The sequence below is a fragment of the Athene noctua genome, chromosome 1 (assembly GCF_965140245.1).
Source record: "Athene noctua chromosome 1, bAthNoc1.hap1.1, whole genome shotgun sequence".
Lineage (NCBI taxonomy): Eukaryota > Metazoa > Chordata > Aves > Strigiformes > Strigidae > Athene > Athene noctua.
In genome coordinates, this window is record NC_134037.1 from 60,522,941 (window position 1) to 60,539,063 (window position 16,123).

Sequence of the window (16,123 nt, forward strand, 5' to 3'; positions counted from 1 at the left end):
CCCTCATCTGGCAATTGTGACCTCGCCCCAATCTTCAGCTGCACACATGACACAAGAGTTAGTGCAGACTGGCCTCATTATGGCATTTACCACCATCTAGAGCTCCGCTTGACAACCACACTGTACTTTCACATTAGCATTATTACTTCCACTAAAAACTGCCATTTACAGCAGAATCAGTGCAGTGTGTAAGTGTTAACAAGGGACAGCCCACTCTGCATGCATGTACAGGCTTTGCATTAGACTGAACAAGCTCTGAAGGTCCCTCCCAACCTCAGCTCTTCTGTGATTATCAATTACTTGTGCAAACGACTGTAAAATTGCCAGTCTGGTGCAAGGGGGAGTCAGGAATACTGGCCCTATGGAAATGTCAGCACCACTGCATGCAACAACACATCAACAGTGGAAAAATTGTATGAAACAATAAACATACTGAGAAAACTTAATGAGATTACCAGTTTTATCCACCATCACTTCTTAAGGCTTACGCACTCCAAAGAAATTTCATCTCTTAAGTCTGGCTCTGTCAAGAGCTTCTAGAGAAAAGTGCTCATTGGTCTCACTTCAGTGTAGCACAGTGAACAGGTATCAGCCCGTTTGATACAGAAGGTACTTAAATCCATACATACTTAGAAATCACACAACAAGACAACCTGAACATTGTCATCAGCTAATTTTTAAATTTACCCAATTTTCCCCAGTAGAGAATCTATTTGTAGCTGAGACTGCATCAATCAGAGGCTGATTAAAAAAAACCAAACCAACCCAATCATGCAAATTCCAAATATTTGGTCCTTGATACAACCTCTGATCCAGGAGGTAACTATCCTACCTGCTCCTGTCTAAGTGGTCTTGGGATTCTCAGCAGTGAATGCACAGAAAAAAAATCTGCTGGCAGAATTAATGATGCTATAGGAGGAAAAATAATGCATAGAATATAAAACAAAGTATTTATTATAGCGACAGCATTTAGGAACACCTCAGGAATGTGGATGAGATGTAGTTGCTTTTTTTTTATTCCTTTCTGTGTTAATCAGAGATACAAGCTGGAGTATTTCTGGGTGAACAAATTTCCCTGCAAAACAAAAGAAACAAGGTTAATTAAAAATGCTCTCATTTTCCTACATGTGAAAAGTTGGCAGTGATGTCATTTTAGGCTCAGAATAAATGTCAAATTATTCTTTTAAGAAATACTCCCAGTTTAATCCAACTATAGAATAACTGTAAAGTAGTTATAGCCATTCTTCCCAAAAACCTTACAACAATATTTCATGCTCTGTTAAGACACTTAAGAGATGAAAAAGGGATGCACCCTGACTAAGATTATCCCATACTATTTATCCTGCTACAGGAAACCACCCCAATTACAGATGCACTCAGGGTATATGCTGTATGCTCTACTGAGACACCAGCCCAGTTTAAGTTACTGAATTCTGGAGGGAGAGATGTCAATTAGAAAATTAAGTATTCCTGCTTTGTTGATGATGTCCTTTTTTTCCTTCTTCCCAAATTATTGCATTTTTCAGAGAGCATATTATTTCCCTGAGGAGTCACCAAGGTATAAATTAGACTTGTCAGGGACTGTGTCTAGTGATTGGTGGCCCCCTCCCTGAGTTTGTCTGTCCCTATTTTTTTCCCAGGATAGGATGACTTGGAGTCACAGTCCTCTTCTAGTGTTCAACTCCCTTGCTGAAACAATGAATACTATTATTTTACCTATTTCTCCTTTCAACTCATCAGTTTTGTTTGAAAAGCAGTGGATAGAGTAAGAATTAATAGAATTGCACCTAAAACATTTCACTGCGCTGGTTCTCACTTGTACTTTGGGCAGGTCACACAAGGCCATAGCTCATGTAAGAGTAACAAATTCTACTTCACTGGTTTGTCAAACACTAACAAAGTAGGAACAAGCTGCTGTTGGAGCATCGGTGAAGACTGAAACCTCCTTTATACCCCCTCTGATGTTACATGGAGATCCTTAAACACATGACGGTGTAATGAACGTTGGTCCCTGACCTCCCTCTAGGCAAAAAAGTGACGTAAAAGGAACTTGGCATAAATGAAATTCAGGTTCAATACCTACAGATAAATGTACAATATTGTCACACTGCAATAAGTTTCCCAAAAAATATTTAGGGCACTTGAGCAGGGAGTGAAATAACTACTTCTCACTTCCTCTGAACGTCTATCAGATAAAAGGCAATTTGTATATTCCTTTCGTCTACGAAACAAAAACCAAAAAAAGCCCAAATGTCATACCAGCAGTTGAATCATAAAAATCCTGCAGTCTGCCAGGTGTGTTTTCCAACTCTTCATACTCAAATGCTTGCAGTATCATCTCACACTGATCCAACTGTTTTACAAACTTGGCTTCTGCAGTACACTGGTTTTCATATTCCTGAACAGATTTGCAGTTATAAGAAAAAAATTTTGTTCTTCTGAAACAAGAGTATTAGAAGCTCTTTATATATCTAGAATTTTTTCAGTAGTACAAGCCACGCCGTAAATATGACAGTTACATCTTTCACTCTAAGACTGCTATTCAGCAAAACACTTTAAATAAGTAGATGCTAAATTGCTATTAAACACAGTGGGACTTAAGAACACAATTCTTTTGCATACGCTAAACTGAATCAGGGATGATACGGAGACAACCCTACACAATATACAATTCAAATAATAGGTTCCATTTAACAACATTTTATATATAAAGATCTTTACAGGCTAGGCTAGGGGTATGAATTACCGTAGTGTGTGCCTATGCATTACCCTTATCTGTTTTTAAGACCTATTTTGCACATTTCTCTACCACTTGCTGTTTTTATGAAGAGTTGTTCTTTACATTTCTTCTGTCACTCCTTCTTAATCTCTGGTCTAATCTGTCTGAGCTGCTTATGTCTTTATGTCTCCCCTAGGAGATAGAGAAGGAGTCGTTAAGGGGTTTCCTCCCCTTCAGACTTTAATCTCTCTGCTTTTTCCCCTCTCTCCAGTCATCACCAGTATGTATTTGTGAGTCATTCACATTTCTAGTCAACCTGAACAATTCTGCTGCTGTTTGTTTCCAGTGCTGGCTGTGGACAGGTTTGCAGTTTCATTTTCTTTTCTAAATCTACTGCACTGTGTTTGATGTCTCTTCAGCTGGCCTTCTCCTGACTTCCAATACCAGCCACAGAAAAAGGCTTCTGTCTGGGCAGGTCACCATCACGTTTGACGCCCTCAGCAGGTCTGAACCCGTTCATCATCACCACCACCAATAATCAGACCAGAGGCTCAAGTACACACTGGACCCATCTGTGCTTTCAGATCCACACAACCTGTGATGCACAGCAGTTCTGCAGAGGAGAGTAGCACAAAGCACTGGGAGAGTTTTTCTTACAGACCAAAGGAACACAGCATCTCTTTCTGCATCTTAAGAAGACAACTGTGGGTGTGGTTGCCATTGACAGTGACAAGATTCTGGGTTGTAATTCCAGCACAGTGATGCTCAGATAAGTGTTGTGGTCATTTCCTTGTCTGACATAGTATTAGAAGCCTGTTTATTCTTATGATTCTTGCTTTACATCAGACATCCAGATTTTGATAGCCATGATTGATTCATATACTACTCTATTTGCATTTGAACAACTCTTTGAATTTTCAATTACATTTTGTTCATTACTTTAGTAATCAAATTCATTTCAACATTTTTACCTTCCTCCTTTCAATCTGAGCTTTGCCTCACCTTTAGATTGTTTAAATACTACTTATTTTCTCAAATCTATTGATTTCTATTCTTTTTTTTTTTTTTGCCTACCAAAGAGAACAAATTCTTGGCAGCATTACAAAGGAGAACTTCAGGAGAACTACGGGTTTTTGCTTGTAAAGGTCTGTCCCACCTCCAGCAGTTAACTGTGAGTATCAATCTGTTACCAACCTCTCTGTGCTACGCAACCCACCAGATCTTATTCATACCTCAGTTCACATTAACCTCAAGAAACATCAGCTATTCTATGTACCACTGTGCACAGTGCTGAAATAAACACTGTTTCCTCCCAGCAGGTGTTTAAGAGTGCGAAATAACAGTATACTTTGAAAAAACAGCAACTGGTCTCTCAAACACCACAGACTGCCTTTTCAAAAAAAAAAGAAAAAAAAAGAAAAAAAAAGACTCCTGTACTTTTGCTCTTGAAAATAAAAGAGCAGGACAGAAGTGTGCTGACCAATTTACTTTCATGTTTTTTTTCAAATGTATTCTGGATTAATTTATAAAGTGAAAATACATCAGAGGAATCCTTCTGCTACCTTTCTCCCCTACACTACACTTGCAGAGTGCCCACCAATACTGTCCAAAGCAATAGTCCTCTTAAGGCTGTAAGGGAAAGAAGGGCAGAGATGAGGGCAGAGCAGTGCAGGAAGGATGGAAGGACGTGCTAAGAGTGTCAACAGACTTTTGTCCCAGTCACTGTTCAGCCCCGAGCCATAACTTCCTTCACTCACAAAAAGAAACCAGAGGGAAATAAATGCCTCTGGCTAGCTGAGAGCAGAGTATCACACCAAATGGTCAGAAGCTTCTTGTTTTCTGTTTTTTTTTAATTCGTTTTAAGAAGCAACTAGTGGTTCCACTTAAAATAAGGCTAGAGGGACTCCATGTGAATACTAGATTTTTAAGTTATACTCGCTGCTATGTGGATTATACTCGTACGGCTGCATTGGAGACTCAATGCCAATAAATTACCTTGAAGGTAGAAACAAAGAACAAACAATCAAAACTGTGCATATATGTTAAATTATGGTTAATGAGAATGATAAAAAGCTACATGCTGAAGGACTAACTTCACACTGAACCAGCTCTTATACCACCATAAGAGAAGACTGAGGTAAAGAAAAAAAAAATACATGCAAAGAAAAAAAATACATGCAAAAAAAAAAATCCTACAGGAATAACTGTATTTATCAAAAACTCTTTTCCTCAATTATAACAGCTTCCCAAGGGAGAAGGCATTCCTGCTCACTAAACAAATGCACGCACCTTATTTCCCAGATCTGGTTACACGGATTTACCCCTTTTACCTTGAATTATAGCACTGAAAACACATCCCCATTGCCAGTTTTACCACACAGCTACAGCAAGAAAAAAATCCCAAACAAACAGGCTGCTGTAACAAAAGGCAAAAATTGGCTGCAAATATCTAGAATTTAAATATAGTCCAAGTGGAAAAGTAAGAATATCAGCATAAAATACAGTTTCAGGTCCAAGAAACATATAATGCTTTGTTTGCAGCATGTGAACAAGAGATTGGTGATGCACTTGTCCTCACGCCAGTATAAGATAAAGCACAGTAATTATAAACTTTAATTGTTTGGAAATAATCTAATCATCCCTAGTTTGCAAGTATAAAAGATCTTATCAATTAACAGCATGAGATCACATCAAAAAGTTAAATCACCTTCAAACAGAGAAGATACTTTCCAATACAAACATTTAAGGTACCCAAGACCAGTCAGCAATCTGTACTGTTGTAGAAAAGCACTGTTATGTGTCAGTGAACCACACTGGTTTAAACCAGAAGTTGCTACTAAATATTTTAACCTAATAGGCTGTATAATAAAGAAATGGAAGCCACATAAATTATTACTTCCATAAAAAGCAGAAAATACTCCACAGCATCATCAGCTCCCATTATTTTTTCCTGTATTAGAAGATCATGAGCTGCAAATGGCAAGATATAAACAAAGGAGAAAATGTAGTAAAAAACCCTGATTTATTTCCAAGAGGGATAGATGTAGAAGTCAAACCCTTCCTTCAGTTGTACAAACCAAGCCCTGGACAGGTTCATCTTTAACTTTGAGAGGCCAAAGGAAGAAGCTGGTTATTTTACTCAAGTTTGGGGTTTCTATTTGAAAAGGATGCCAAAGAGACCTTGACTCATACCATCAGCTTTATCTCCCAAGCAAATGAATCGATCTTGCTTGAGGTCAAAATAAGAGATGACAAACAGGAAGAGGACAATGGGTCACTAAATTTTAGCAAAAGATCAAAAGACTGCAAGCTTACTTCCCAGAGTTCATAAATTTCTTTTCTGAGGTCCTCTGATAGAAGATGGGTCAGTTGTTGCATAGCTGCCTGAAAAAAAGAAGCCATTTCCATTCATCAATTTTTTGGGCAAGTATATTTTTATCCTTATCTTTAAGAACTAACTACTTATTGCCAAGTTTGTAGAAACATACACTACACTGTATATTATTCTAAAATGCACATGTAAATTAATCTGCCAGAGAAGCAGTAGGAACCTCAGTGAAGAATCTTTTCTGGGAGCTGCTTATGCAAATTGTTAAGAGAAGTAGTCTAAAACACAAGAGAAACAACCTGAAAGTGTTTGACAGTATCTTCAAGAAACCAGAAAGAAGCCCAGAGCAAAACAGGCAAGTCAAATGCCAGGGAACTGAAGTCAATTACCAGCTCTGCCTTCCAAATTTAATGAGTGGAGGCAAAATTTGAACGTAATAGGTTATATGTGCAGTTCATAAAAGCGGCTTCAAAATACTAACTTCCAGTGTAGACAAGCAACTGTGCCCTGCCAAACACTCAACTAGCACATTTCCACTAACAGGGCTGAGAACAGGTACTGTCTGTCAGGCAGGCAACACAACATAAGCCTTTAAAAATGTTCCAATTTTGAAAAACAGAGGAAAAAAATCCATTTAATAGCCTAGAGCTATAAAACGCAGTGCTCCAAGACTGAGATACCATTTGTTCAACAACAAAAATCTTGGCACAAGGTTTAACGCAGTATCAAACTGATGGTGTAACCAGCAAGCAGAAAATGCTCAGCAGGCTCTTTGTGTTCTCAGCAGATCAGTCTCATTTCTGCGCTATTTCTACTCTTTTCCTAGTAACACTAAGGGCTGCTTCTGAAACAATCAACATCACAGGCAAGACAAAGGTTTTGTGCCATGACTGTTTCTCCACTCAAATACAGGGTATAGTTTCACAATATGGCTGAACTGAATCTGCTGCTCCCCACCACTGAAACATCAAGGTCTCATTCCTTCCCACCTTCTTCCAGCTCTGGAGCTCATCAGCTTTCAAGGTTAGCAAGACAAAATGACTTACTTGGCAAAAAAAACCCAACCAAATAACCCCAGAGAAAAAACCCAAACTCGTTTTTTTTTCTTTAAATCAAGTTCATTTTCTGCTGCCTTACCCTTGGTGAGACTAGCTGATTAAACTTACTGCACAAGCAGCAAACTTCAGAACCAGCTCAATGTCAGCTGTAGAGCAAAAGGAGAACTCTGCAGCGGAAGCAGCATATTGATAATTCAGCTCAAGCCACCTCATGAAACCATTACCCTTAGTGTATTTTTACAACAGTATTTCAGAGTCAGCCTAAACATTTAGTCAGCAAAGTCCTCACTGAGTGAAACGGGAGCAGAAGGAGCTGTAAATACTTAAGAAAACTTCTTAAATGTACTTAGGCATTAAAATATCTTTTTCATTGCCTGAACACAAATGATTAATTCCCTCTAGGCAACGTTGAAGCCTGATCCTCGGTGGCAAAACAACCTTTGGAGGCTTCCAGGAAATAGGTTTTTTGTTTATTGTAATAACACACTATGAAATAAATTGAAAAAAATAAATATCGAAATTGCAGTCAGTAAAGACTTCAGGAATGCTGAATACCCCTTTGATCTTTAATTTCCACTTTCTTAGCAAAGAGCTTACTCCTAGAGTTAGTCACAGCCCCCTCAGCCCCTAGTTTTAAACAGATAAGCATAAATGGTAGTGGTGGGAAAATAATCACTGCAACGGGTTTTTTTTACACTCTTTGAAGAGCTAATTGTAGCCTCTGAAGAGTTTTGAGGCATCACGTTGCCCTCTAGCTGTGGCTGGAGGAGTGGTTTACATTTTCTTCAAATAATGCAGCAAACTAGAAATGACAAACCAACAGTGTGGATACATACAAGGCCAAAAATAAAATAACGCTAGGCACGCTGCACTCAAAGGCTCATGACTCATGCACCCATGTCTGAAGTCCTGCACAAATGGTTTAAATTTAAGTAAGTCTCTCTCACAACCACACGATCCACACCACACAAATGGTCCGCCACGAACTGTCATCCACCCCTCTCTCAGTGCACCTACTCCCTGCTCCCCACCTCTTGGTAAAGCTGGTCAAAATGACTAATTCAGGCTACCAAAAATCCACCTAGTTCAGGAATAAATGGCCAATGTCAAGAGTACTTCAAAGGTTCTCCTTCCTAACTTTGTACTTGGTGACATGTACAAAAAATCATGAATTGAGAACTTTATCTGTGGCTTATTTGTCCAATGACAGTGGTATGTAGTTTAGAGCGGCTCTTCACTACCGCCAGAACACTAAAAACACACAGAATGCTTCGCAGATGTGGCTTCGTGCCTTATGTCCATACCTCTTCTCTCCTGTGTTTTTCCTCTTTTGATATATTATCTGCAGGAGCAATATCTCCAACAATGCATTCAGCCATATCGTGAACCAAAGCTAATCGTATGCATCTGACAAATACAAAAGACAGAATAATTAGTTTTTCAGCATTTTAACTCATGTCTTGTTATTCATAAAGCTAAGAGACTGCATAATTTATTCCCTTTGCATATTTTAAAGGGTGTTTTTTTGGTTTTTTTAAGTTTGCATAACATTTTTCACTTCTTTACTAAGGAGAGTAGTTTCTACCTAGACATGATTTTAATTTCTGATTTCTAATTCCTGCTGCTTGTAAGTGTAGATTCAGGTACAAATACATGTTGTACAACTGCAAAGTATTCAAAAATAATATATTTAGCTTTTGTATGCTTGACTCTCAGAGATTTTGTGGTAACTACATTATGCAGTTCACATTAATGCTGCAACAGGTAGAAGGTAATCTGATGGGAGCCACCCCAAATTCAGTATATAACCTGACCCTCACAACTCTACCTATGTCAATTTGCAGCAGAACAGACAAAAAAGCCTTCATTATTTTCATCAGCTCCTGAAGGGCCAAAACAAGCATGATCCCATACCAGACTTGACAACTTACTCAAGACTAATGATGCTTTCTCTTCTACACCATTTCTGAGGCTCCTGACTGCTGCTGAGTGCTCACTATCAAAATCCACATGGCGTATGGCTTTGCCTTTGCTGTCTGTTGCTTCAAACTGAGTTTTAACAAAGTTTACGGCATGAGAGGAGGCCTGCACAGAGCCTCTGCATTAACAATTTGCCTCAGCACCTGGAATTTAGCAATAAAAGTCTTTAGCCCCTTCAAGCTCTCCAGGTAAAGAGCACCCTTGCTCAAAGAATGGAGGGGAAAGATGAGGGGGGAAGTATTTCAGACTCCTTCCGTGTGTTTTAAAAGCCTTCCTCAGGACGACAGCTATTTTAAGCATCTCCCACAACATTTAACTGATGGTCATGATAACCAGAGGCAGTCTCACCTGTCCTTGTTAAGGCTTTTGTCTTCGGTCACCAAAGCCATCACCGCCATCCTGTACATGTGATCGGATACACTCTCTGGCTTGGCCACATTCCTGTACACCCATCCCGTCCGTGGTACTCTCTGTGCGAGGACAGCGTCACAGAAACGTTAACACCTCAGGTTTTGAAGGCCCTCACTTCAGAGCTGCCAGCCGAGATTCTGTCCCACCGTGACCTCCACGCTCCGCTGAGTTCTGATGCTTCCGAGAAACACCTGCCCGAGGGGCCGGGCCCCCCGAGGCTGTGACGGGACACCTTTACACAGGCGCCTCTTCACACGCTCCCGCGCTCTCCCTGCCTGATCCCAGGCGCCCTCCTCAGCCTCACGGCGCTCACGGCGAAGCGCCGGGCCGCTCCTGCCCTCCCCGGGCCGGCGCCCGCGTCTCCCTGCCGCAGCCCCAGCCCCGGGCCCGGCCGTCTCCGAGTCGCAGGCGCCGCAGCGAGCCGCCAGTGGCGCCCCGGTGGCCGCGGCTTCTCCGCCGGCCACCCGCCCCCCCACACCCCGCAGCCACGCCGGCGAAGGCCACGGGCAGCCTCCCCGCCCGCCACGACGGCCTCTCGGGCCCATGTGGGCCCCCCGCCCCGCTGAGGCGGGCCTTGCTCCCGCGGCCCCCGCGCTCACCTTGAGCTGCCCCAGCAGCCGCAGGAAGGCCATCAGGCCGCCGCCGCCGCCGCTCGCCCCCGCCGCCATCTGCCGCCCGGCAGCCTTCGCCCGCTCCTCCTACCGCCTCCTCCTCCTGCTGCCGCCGCCGCGGCTGCTGCAGGCCCGGACGGCGGCTCTGAGCGGCGCTGGGGGAAGGGGAAGGAGCGGCTGGCCGGGCACCGCGCTCCCCGCCCCGGCAGCCGGCGCGGAAGCAACGCCCCTACGGCTGAGGGCCGGCCGGGCCAGGGAGGGGTCTGGGGGGGGGGGACGGGTGGCAGGTGTATGGCGGCGCCGGATTCCCAGCGGGATTAATTAACCACAAACAGCGCTTTTAAGAATAACGACTCAGGACTGCGATCGAAACGAGGAAAGCAGCAAGAGAAGCCAGGCCGCTCACGGGCTGCGGTGCGGGGAAGGGGAAGAGGAAGGTGGGGGGTGAGGCTTCTCCCGGGGTGCAGAGGGCAGAGAAGTTCGTGGTGTGAAGGAGGCAGGAATAGCTCCTACTTCAGTCAAAACTGAGTCAAAACAGTGATCTTTAGCATACTTTTTTAGAAAAAAAAAAAAACAACAACGGTAAATAGTTCAGAATTTAATTATTCAGAGAGGAGAGGGTAGGTATCGGAGTTGCTGCACTCAGGAGTTTTATTTTGGGGACTCCCGAGGCTGGTTACGGGCACTTCCATCAGTTGTACAAGTTGAATAATTAACACACTGCATTACTTTACAATCAGTGGATTCTCAAAATACACTGCATTTCTTTGTTATTTTTATCGTGCCAACTGTTTACGGTTTAAATCTGTCAATGAAATACTCCGTTTTCAGAAAAGAACATCTGCAGTTTGCCAGATATCAACAGATGGGCATTTTTATGTTTGCTCATGGGTATACTTAAACACACTCACAAGTGAATAAAGCCCAGACAACATTTTGGTGACCATTTTAAGGCTACCTTCCAACAATAAACAAGAATCACAGACCAGGAAAGTCATCAGCTTCACAATTGTGCGCAATCATAAACGGGTTGGTTGGAAAGAACCTCTCTATGTTACACGGTTCATCCACCCTGCTGAAAGTAAATCATAGCACTCAAAACCATCCAAATTCAAAATTTCATAGTTGTTCCAGGTTAACTACCTTCCAAATAAATAATTTGTTTCATAATGTTCCTCTTTGGACCTCCTAAGCCACTTCTGCCCATGGTTTCCTGTTGTATTGCCTACCACTACCAAGGAGAGTTTAGCTCTGTCATATTCGTAAACCCCCTTCAAATAGTTGTAGGCTACTGATACATGACTCCTTATGCAGGCCCAGGATCCCTCAACCTCTCCTTCAAGGTGATATGATTTAGATCCTGATCATCTTGGTAGCCTTCACTGGAGATGCACCATCTTGATCTGAGGAAGCACCAAACTGGGCCCTTTGTCCAGCCAGGGCCTCACCAACACTCAGCAGAGGGGGATAATAACCTTCCTCAGTCTACTGGCCATACTCCTTCCAGTGTAGGCTGCTGTGTGATTTGCCCTCTTTGGGATGAGAGCGCACTGTTTGCTCATATTGGACTTGGCCTTCACATAACCTCAGGTCCTTTTTGGCAAAGCTGATAGCCAGCCTATTTCGTCCCAGCCAGTACCAATGGACCGGCTTATTCTGCCTTAGCTGCAGGGCTGAGTGTTTCTCCTTTATTGTGTTTCTCCTTGGTGAATGTGTTAAGGCTTCTGTCAGCCCAGTCCTTGAGCTTTTCAAAATTCCTTAGAACTGAAAGCTCTATAGTTTAGTGTGTCAACCACCCCCCTTACTTAGCTTTGTCTTAAAGTATGGTGAGGGTGCATCCTGTGCCATGGTCCAGGTTTTTGATGGAGACAATGAACTATATGGGCCCTAGTATCAACCCCTAGAGCACTCAACTTGTTATGGGCCTTCGGGCAGGTTGCCAAGCCACCAGCTGCCACCCACTGAGCCTGTCAACCTAGAGAGTTTTCAATGCATGTAACAGCTTGTTCAAGCCATATTTCCTCAGTTTGTGAGTGAAAATGCTGTGGGAAATTATTTCAAAAGCTTTTCTGAAGTCAAGATCTGTTGTGTCCACGGCTCCCTCCTTGTCCATGTAGCCAGCCATTTCATTACAGGATGCAATCAGGTTGGCCAAGTGTGATTTGTCCTTCATAAATCCATGCCAGCTGTTCTTGATTGCCTTCTTGTCCTTTACAGGTCTCTTTCTAGTAGAGCTTCATCAGCTTGCTTTCTGTATCTTCCAGTCTCTGTGGCTGCAAACTGAATCTTTCTGTTTTTCTGAACAGTTGTCAAATACCTTCTGAACTCAATCATAAAAATAACATGGAGTAATTTAATAATTTGCATTTTAAATAAGATGCTGTATGTAATTCAGGAATGCTATTTTTAAGGCTAGCTGATAACAGATGCTTTGTCTTTTAACCCTCTGAATCTTTCTATTCAGTGTACATATTTAGTATTCATAGTCCTTTAAATCCAGTAATACATTTGCCTTCTCAAAACCTTTAATAATTCTTTAACATGGATGAGTCTTGCACAGGACATATGAGGAGGCGTGATTTTCAACTTTATTGTGTGGGACCTTCTTTGCCACTAGTATCCTTTAGATATGTTTCTAGAACAAACTCTTCTATGGCATTAATGAGGCTGGGCTCCCAGGCCCTGACCTTGGCTGTCCATTTAGTTTAGAGAACACTATCAAAAGCAGCATACTCGCGTTCACAGATTGATTTTTCTACTGCACTTAATATCTCTGCTCCATTTGAACCCTTTGAAGCTGTGAATGTTCCAGAGATGTAAGGTTTCCAATGGTGTTAGGAAGAACAGAAAACTGCTGTGTAACAGGATGGCAATGATGTAATTTAACATTGTGGTGGACAACAGTTTCTGAGGCATCAGCTATAAATAATGTCTTGGTTAATTTTTTTCAGCACGGATTTCTTTAAAAGTGTACACTAACATAGGTACCTGTGTGAGCCAACACAGGCATGATTCAGGAACAACCATAAAATCACAGATGAAATGCAAAGAGTAAATTTATTCTCATTACCTCACAACCTGGGAGGTCTCCACAGCAACACCCAGGCAGAGGCACGCAAGTGGAGATGCAAGCACTGTGGAGCTCGGTCCTTGCTAGCCAGAAAGGAAAGGAGAGGAAAGAAAAGATCTCAGACCTGCTGATTTCACCTGTATATATTAGGGATTTTCGCAGGTGTAGTTTTCTACTGAGCTTTGATCTTTCCCACACCTAGACAAAAATTTAAAGGATGTTCAATAAGGTGCCTCTGAGTCTATCACAGGCCTATGTTATCTAAACACAGATGTTCTACCCATCAAGCACACAAAGCTAAACAACAACTAGTATGATATATGTGTTTTTCAACACCCCAGCTGCAAGTCACTTGAGCATGTTTTCAATCCTCACCAATCTTCTGTTGTATTCCCACAGCACCATTTATGCGGGATAAACTGTACACAAAATACACTTGTACTTAATACAGCTGTTGTAATTCTTTTGTACTTGTATTTATGTGATTTTGGTATTTATCTCATTTTTGCCGTATTTGTAATATTTGTATTTGTGTAATCAAATGTATGTAATATTTACATAGTGTAATTTTTGTAATATTTGTATGTATATAATTCTTCTGTATGCACTTTGTATGCTATTTTTGCATATTGCTTATTTACACTAGTTTTCTACGCAGTCATTCTGGCACAGTACTAGAGGCATAATTTATGAGCTTTCCCAAGTGTTTATAGATAAAATGCATCATATGTAGTATTAGATGTGTAGACTCTCTGTAGGCTGGAGGACCATAATATAGTACATATTTTAGCTCTGTTAGAATCTGTTGTGATTTTATTCTTGACTAAGTAGCCTGAAAACAGAAACAAATTTGGGATGCTCATCTCCTTGTGATTTTAAGCAGCTTTTTTATATAAATCAGAAACTTGAGCAAGGATTTGCATCGCCTCCCTGCAGGATATTAAGATAGCGTTAAGGCTTAAATCTCAATCTTTCATCAGTCTCAGATGGCTTTTTTTTCTCCATCAGATGGCAGTTCCAAAGGAGCAATACCAAATTGGTTGTTACTGCAGAGTAATTATTATTTGGTAGCTGGAGATGGCGCTCTCTGCCTACACATTTCTGCTTCGACCCCATTTGCAGCTGCCCAGTGCAAGGCTGAAATTATGCTTCAATTTCTTTAAGAAATAACGCTGGGGAAAAGGGGATGCTTTACACACTTGGCGCAGTAATATGAAAATCATCTCCACAGATGCCAGATGACTGAGGACAGACCCATGAACCATAAGGTGGATCTTAATCAGCTTGTGGTTTATGTAACATAATGCAATGCCAACAATAACATGTGGAATTTTGAAAACTTACATGTTCTGCCAACATGGACACTGCAAACCTTGTGTGTTGGCAAAATATCTTCAGGAAAAGTAATTAATTGATTAAATTCATTTGTTACCATCTGGCAGGGAAAAGCAAGTTAAACAAAGTTATGTAGTTCACTGGATATAGCAAAATGATTGCGTATCACCGACCCAACAGGCAGGAGCCCCGATGTCCTCCTTAAGAGGAAAAAAATTGAAGAGCACCTGCCAAACTCTGTAAATTGTCATTTTAGTTCTCCAGACTCTATTATCTCATTCTTTACCTGGAACAATCTTAGCAATGATGTAGAAGTAGCTAGTGAAAAATCTGTTTTAAGAATGATAAGTAATGGTACAGAAAAGAGCAAACCGCTGGAGTGGCAGGTACGTGTGCGCCCTGAGGCTTTCTCCCCTCTGCCACATGCCTCAGAGGTGCTGGGCTGTGTGTCCTTGTGCCCAGGGAGTCCCGTGCTGCCCTTCTCAGGCCGTCAAAGCAGGTCAGAGAGGCACCACATGCTGACATCTGTGCCGAGGGTTGGACATCTGCTGAGACTTCCTCTACAGCTCAGTCAGGAAAGGTCATAGGAAGTAGGTTAACATTGATAGTGTTCACTATGGGCTGGTTATTATCTTAAATATTGGTCAAATCCAGCCTAGGGTTAAGTGAACAACACTTAATTTCTGCTGGCCATTTGACCATAGAGCATAGTGTTTCAGGAGGATCTGGCTTTTAGGTTTGTGCAGGAATGCAGGCACCTGTGTGTTGCCTGTAGGAGCAATGGCCGTCCCAGGCTTTGTAAAGTTTTAGTTCCAAATGTGTGCATGGGAACTGATTAATACAGTTACATGTACATGGCCTATAAACTGGCTAGGCTCCCCTCATGTGGCCTCCATTAGGGGATGCTGCTGTGAAGGTCAGTAGACACAACCAGTGCTGATGGTCTGTCTGTTGATACCTGTAGAGCTCAGGAGCTCTTCTGGTGTTAAAGTAAAACTGCCAGGTCTGACAGGCTGTGTTTAGGGTCACCCAGCTGCCCATTCGCATGGCAGTGTGAGGTGATCTCATTGTGTAAGCCATCAGTCACTTGTGGAGCAACCCAGCAGCCTGTTTTCTCTCCTGTGATCCTGCACATCAGGTGTGGTTGCAATCTGTGATCTACCCGCAGACGCACAGCGTGGAGGAAGAGGGGATGTTGCAGAAGAGCGCTGCTTTGGCTGCCCCTTCCCAGCAGTGGTCCCCGACAGCAGCCCCGTCATGTGAGGCAGTGCATCAGACCACCGCATCAGAAAAAGTGAGCGAACAAAAAGGAGACGAGGAGGTTGTTTCAGTCTTCGGCGAAATGTGTGCAAACATTAACGAAAGGCATATCAGAAGGCTGAGGAGAAAGTACACTTATGGTAGCCTTCCTAGAGTCAGCAATAGCTGACCAGAGTAGCCTCCTGTTCAGTGTAGGTAACCGGTGGGACCACTACCAGAAAGAAAAATCTTTTTCTTGCTGCTGTTACATAACATCTTGGGCTTTCTGCAATTAACAAGAGATTTTTTATCAGAACCCTTAGGATTAGCCTATCTAAACCCATAAAATGGAGAAAAAGTGGTCTTCCCTTA

The 16,123-nt window shown here is 42.2% G+C and overlaps 1 protein-coding gene across 1 annotated transcript; it reads right to left on the bottom strand.

The window, feature by feature from the left end:
* Positions 1-931: 931 nt before the first annotated feature.
* Positions 932-10,328, bottom strand: HDDC2 (HD domain containing 2). Its single transcript, XM_074896252.1, has 6 exons — positions 10,096-10,328; positions 9,434-9,555; positions 8,410-8,512; positions 6,035-6,103; positions 2,260-2,398; positions 932-1,075 (listed from the first exon to the last, which is right to left on the bottom strand). Exons 1-6 carry the CDS (start codon positions 10,162-10,164, stop codon positions 981-983), a joined length of 597 nt encoding a protein of 198 aa, XP_074752353.1. The 5' UTR covers positions 10,165-10,328; the 3' UTR covers positions 932-980.
* Between the last annotated feature and the right edge of the window lie 5,795 nt (positions 10,329-16,123).

Excerpts from the sequence above, each read along its gene's own strand:
- HDDC2 (XM_074896252.1), bottom strand. The coding sequence starts at position 10,164 with ATGGCGGCGGGGGCGAGCGGCGGCGGCGGCGGCCTGATGGCCTTCCTG. Across the intron at positions 9,556-10,095 it reads GGCTGCTGGGGCAGCTCAAG|AGAGTACCACGGACGGGATG; the intron begins GTGAGCGCGGGG and ends GTCCTCGCACAG. Across the intron at positions 1,076-2,259 it reads TTTTTATGATTCAACTGCTG|GGAAATTTGTTCACCCAGAA; the intron begins GTATGACATTTG and ends TTTGTTTTGCAG.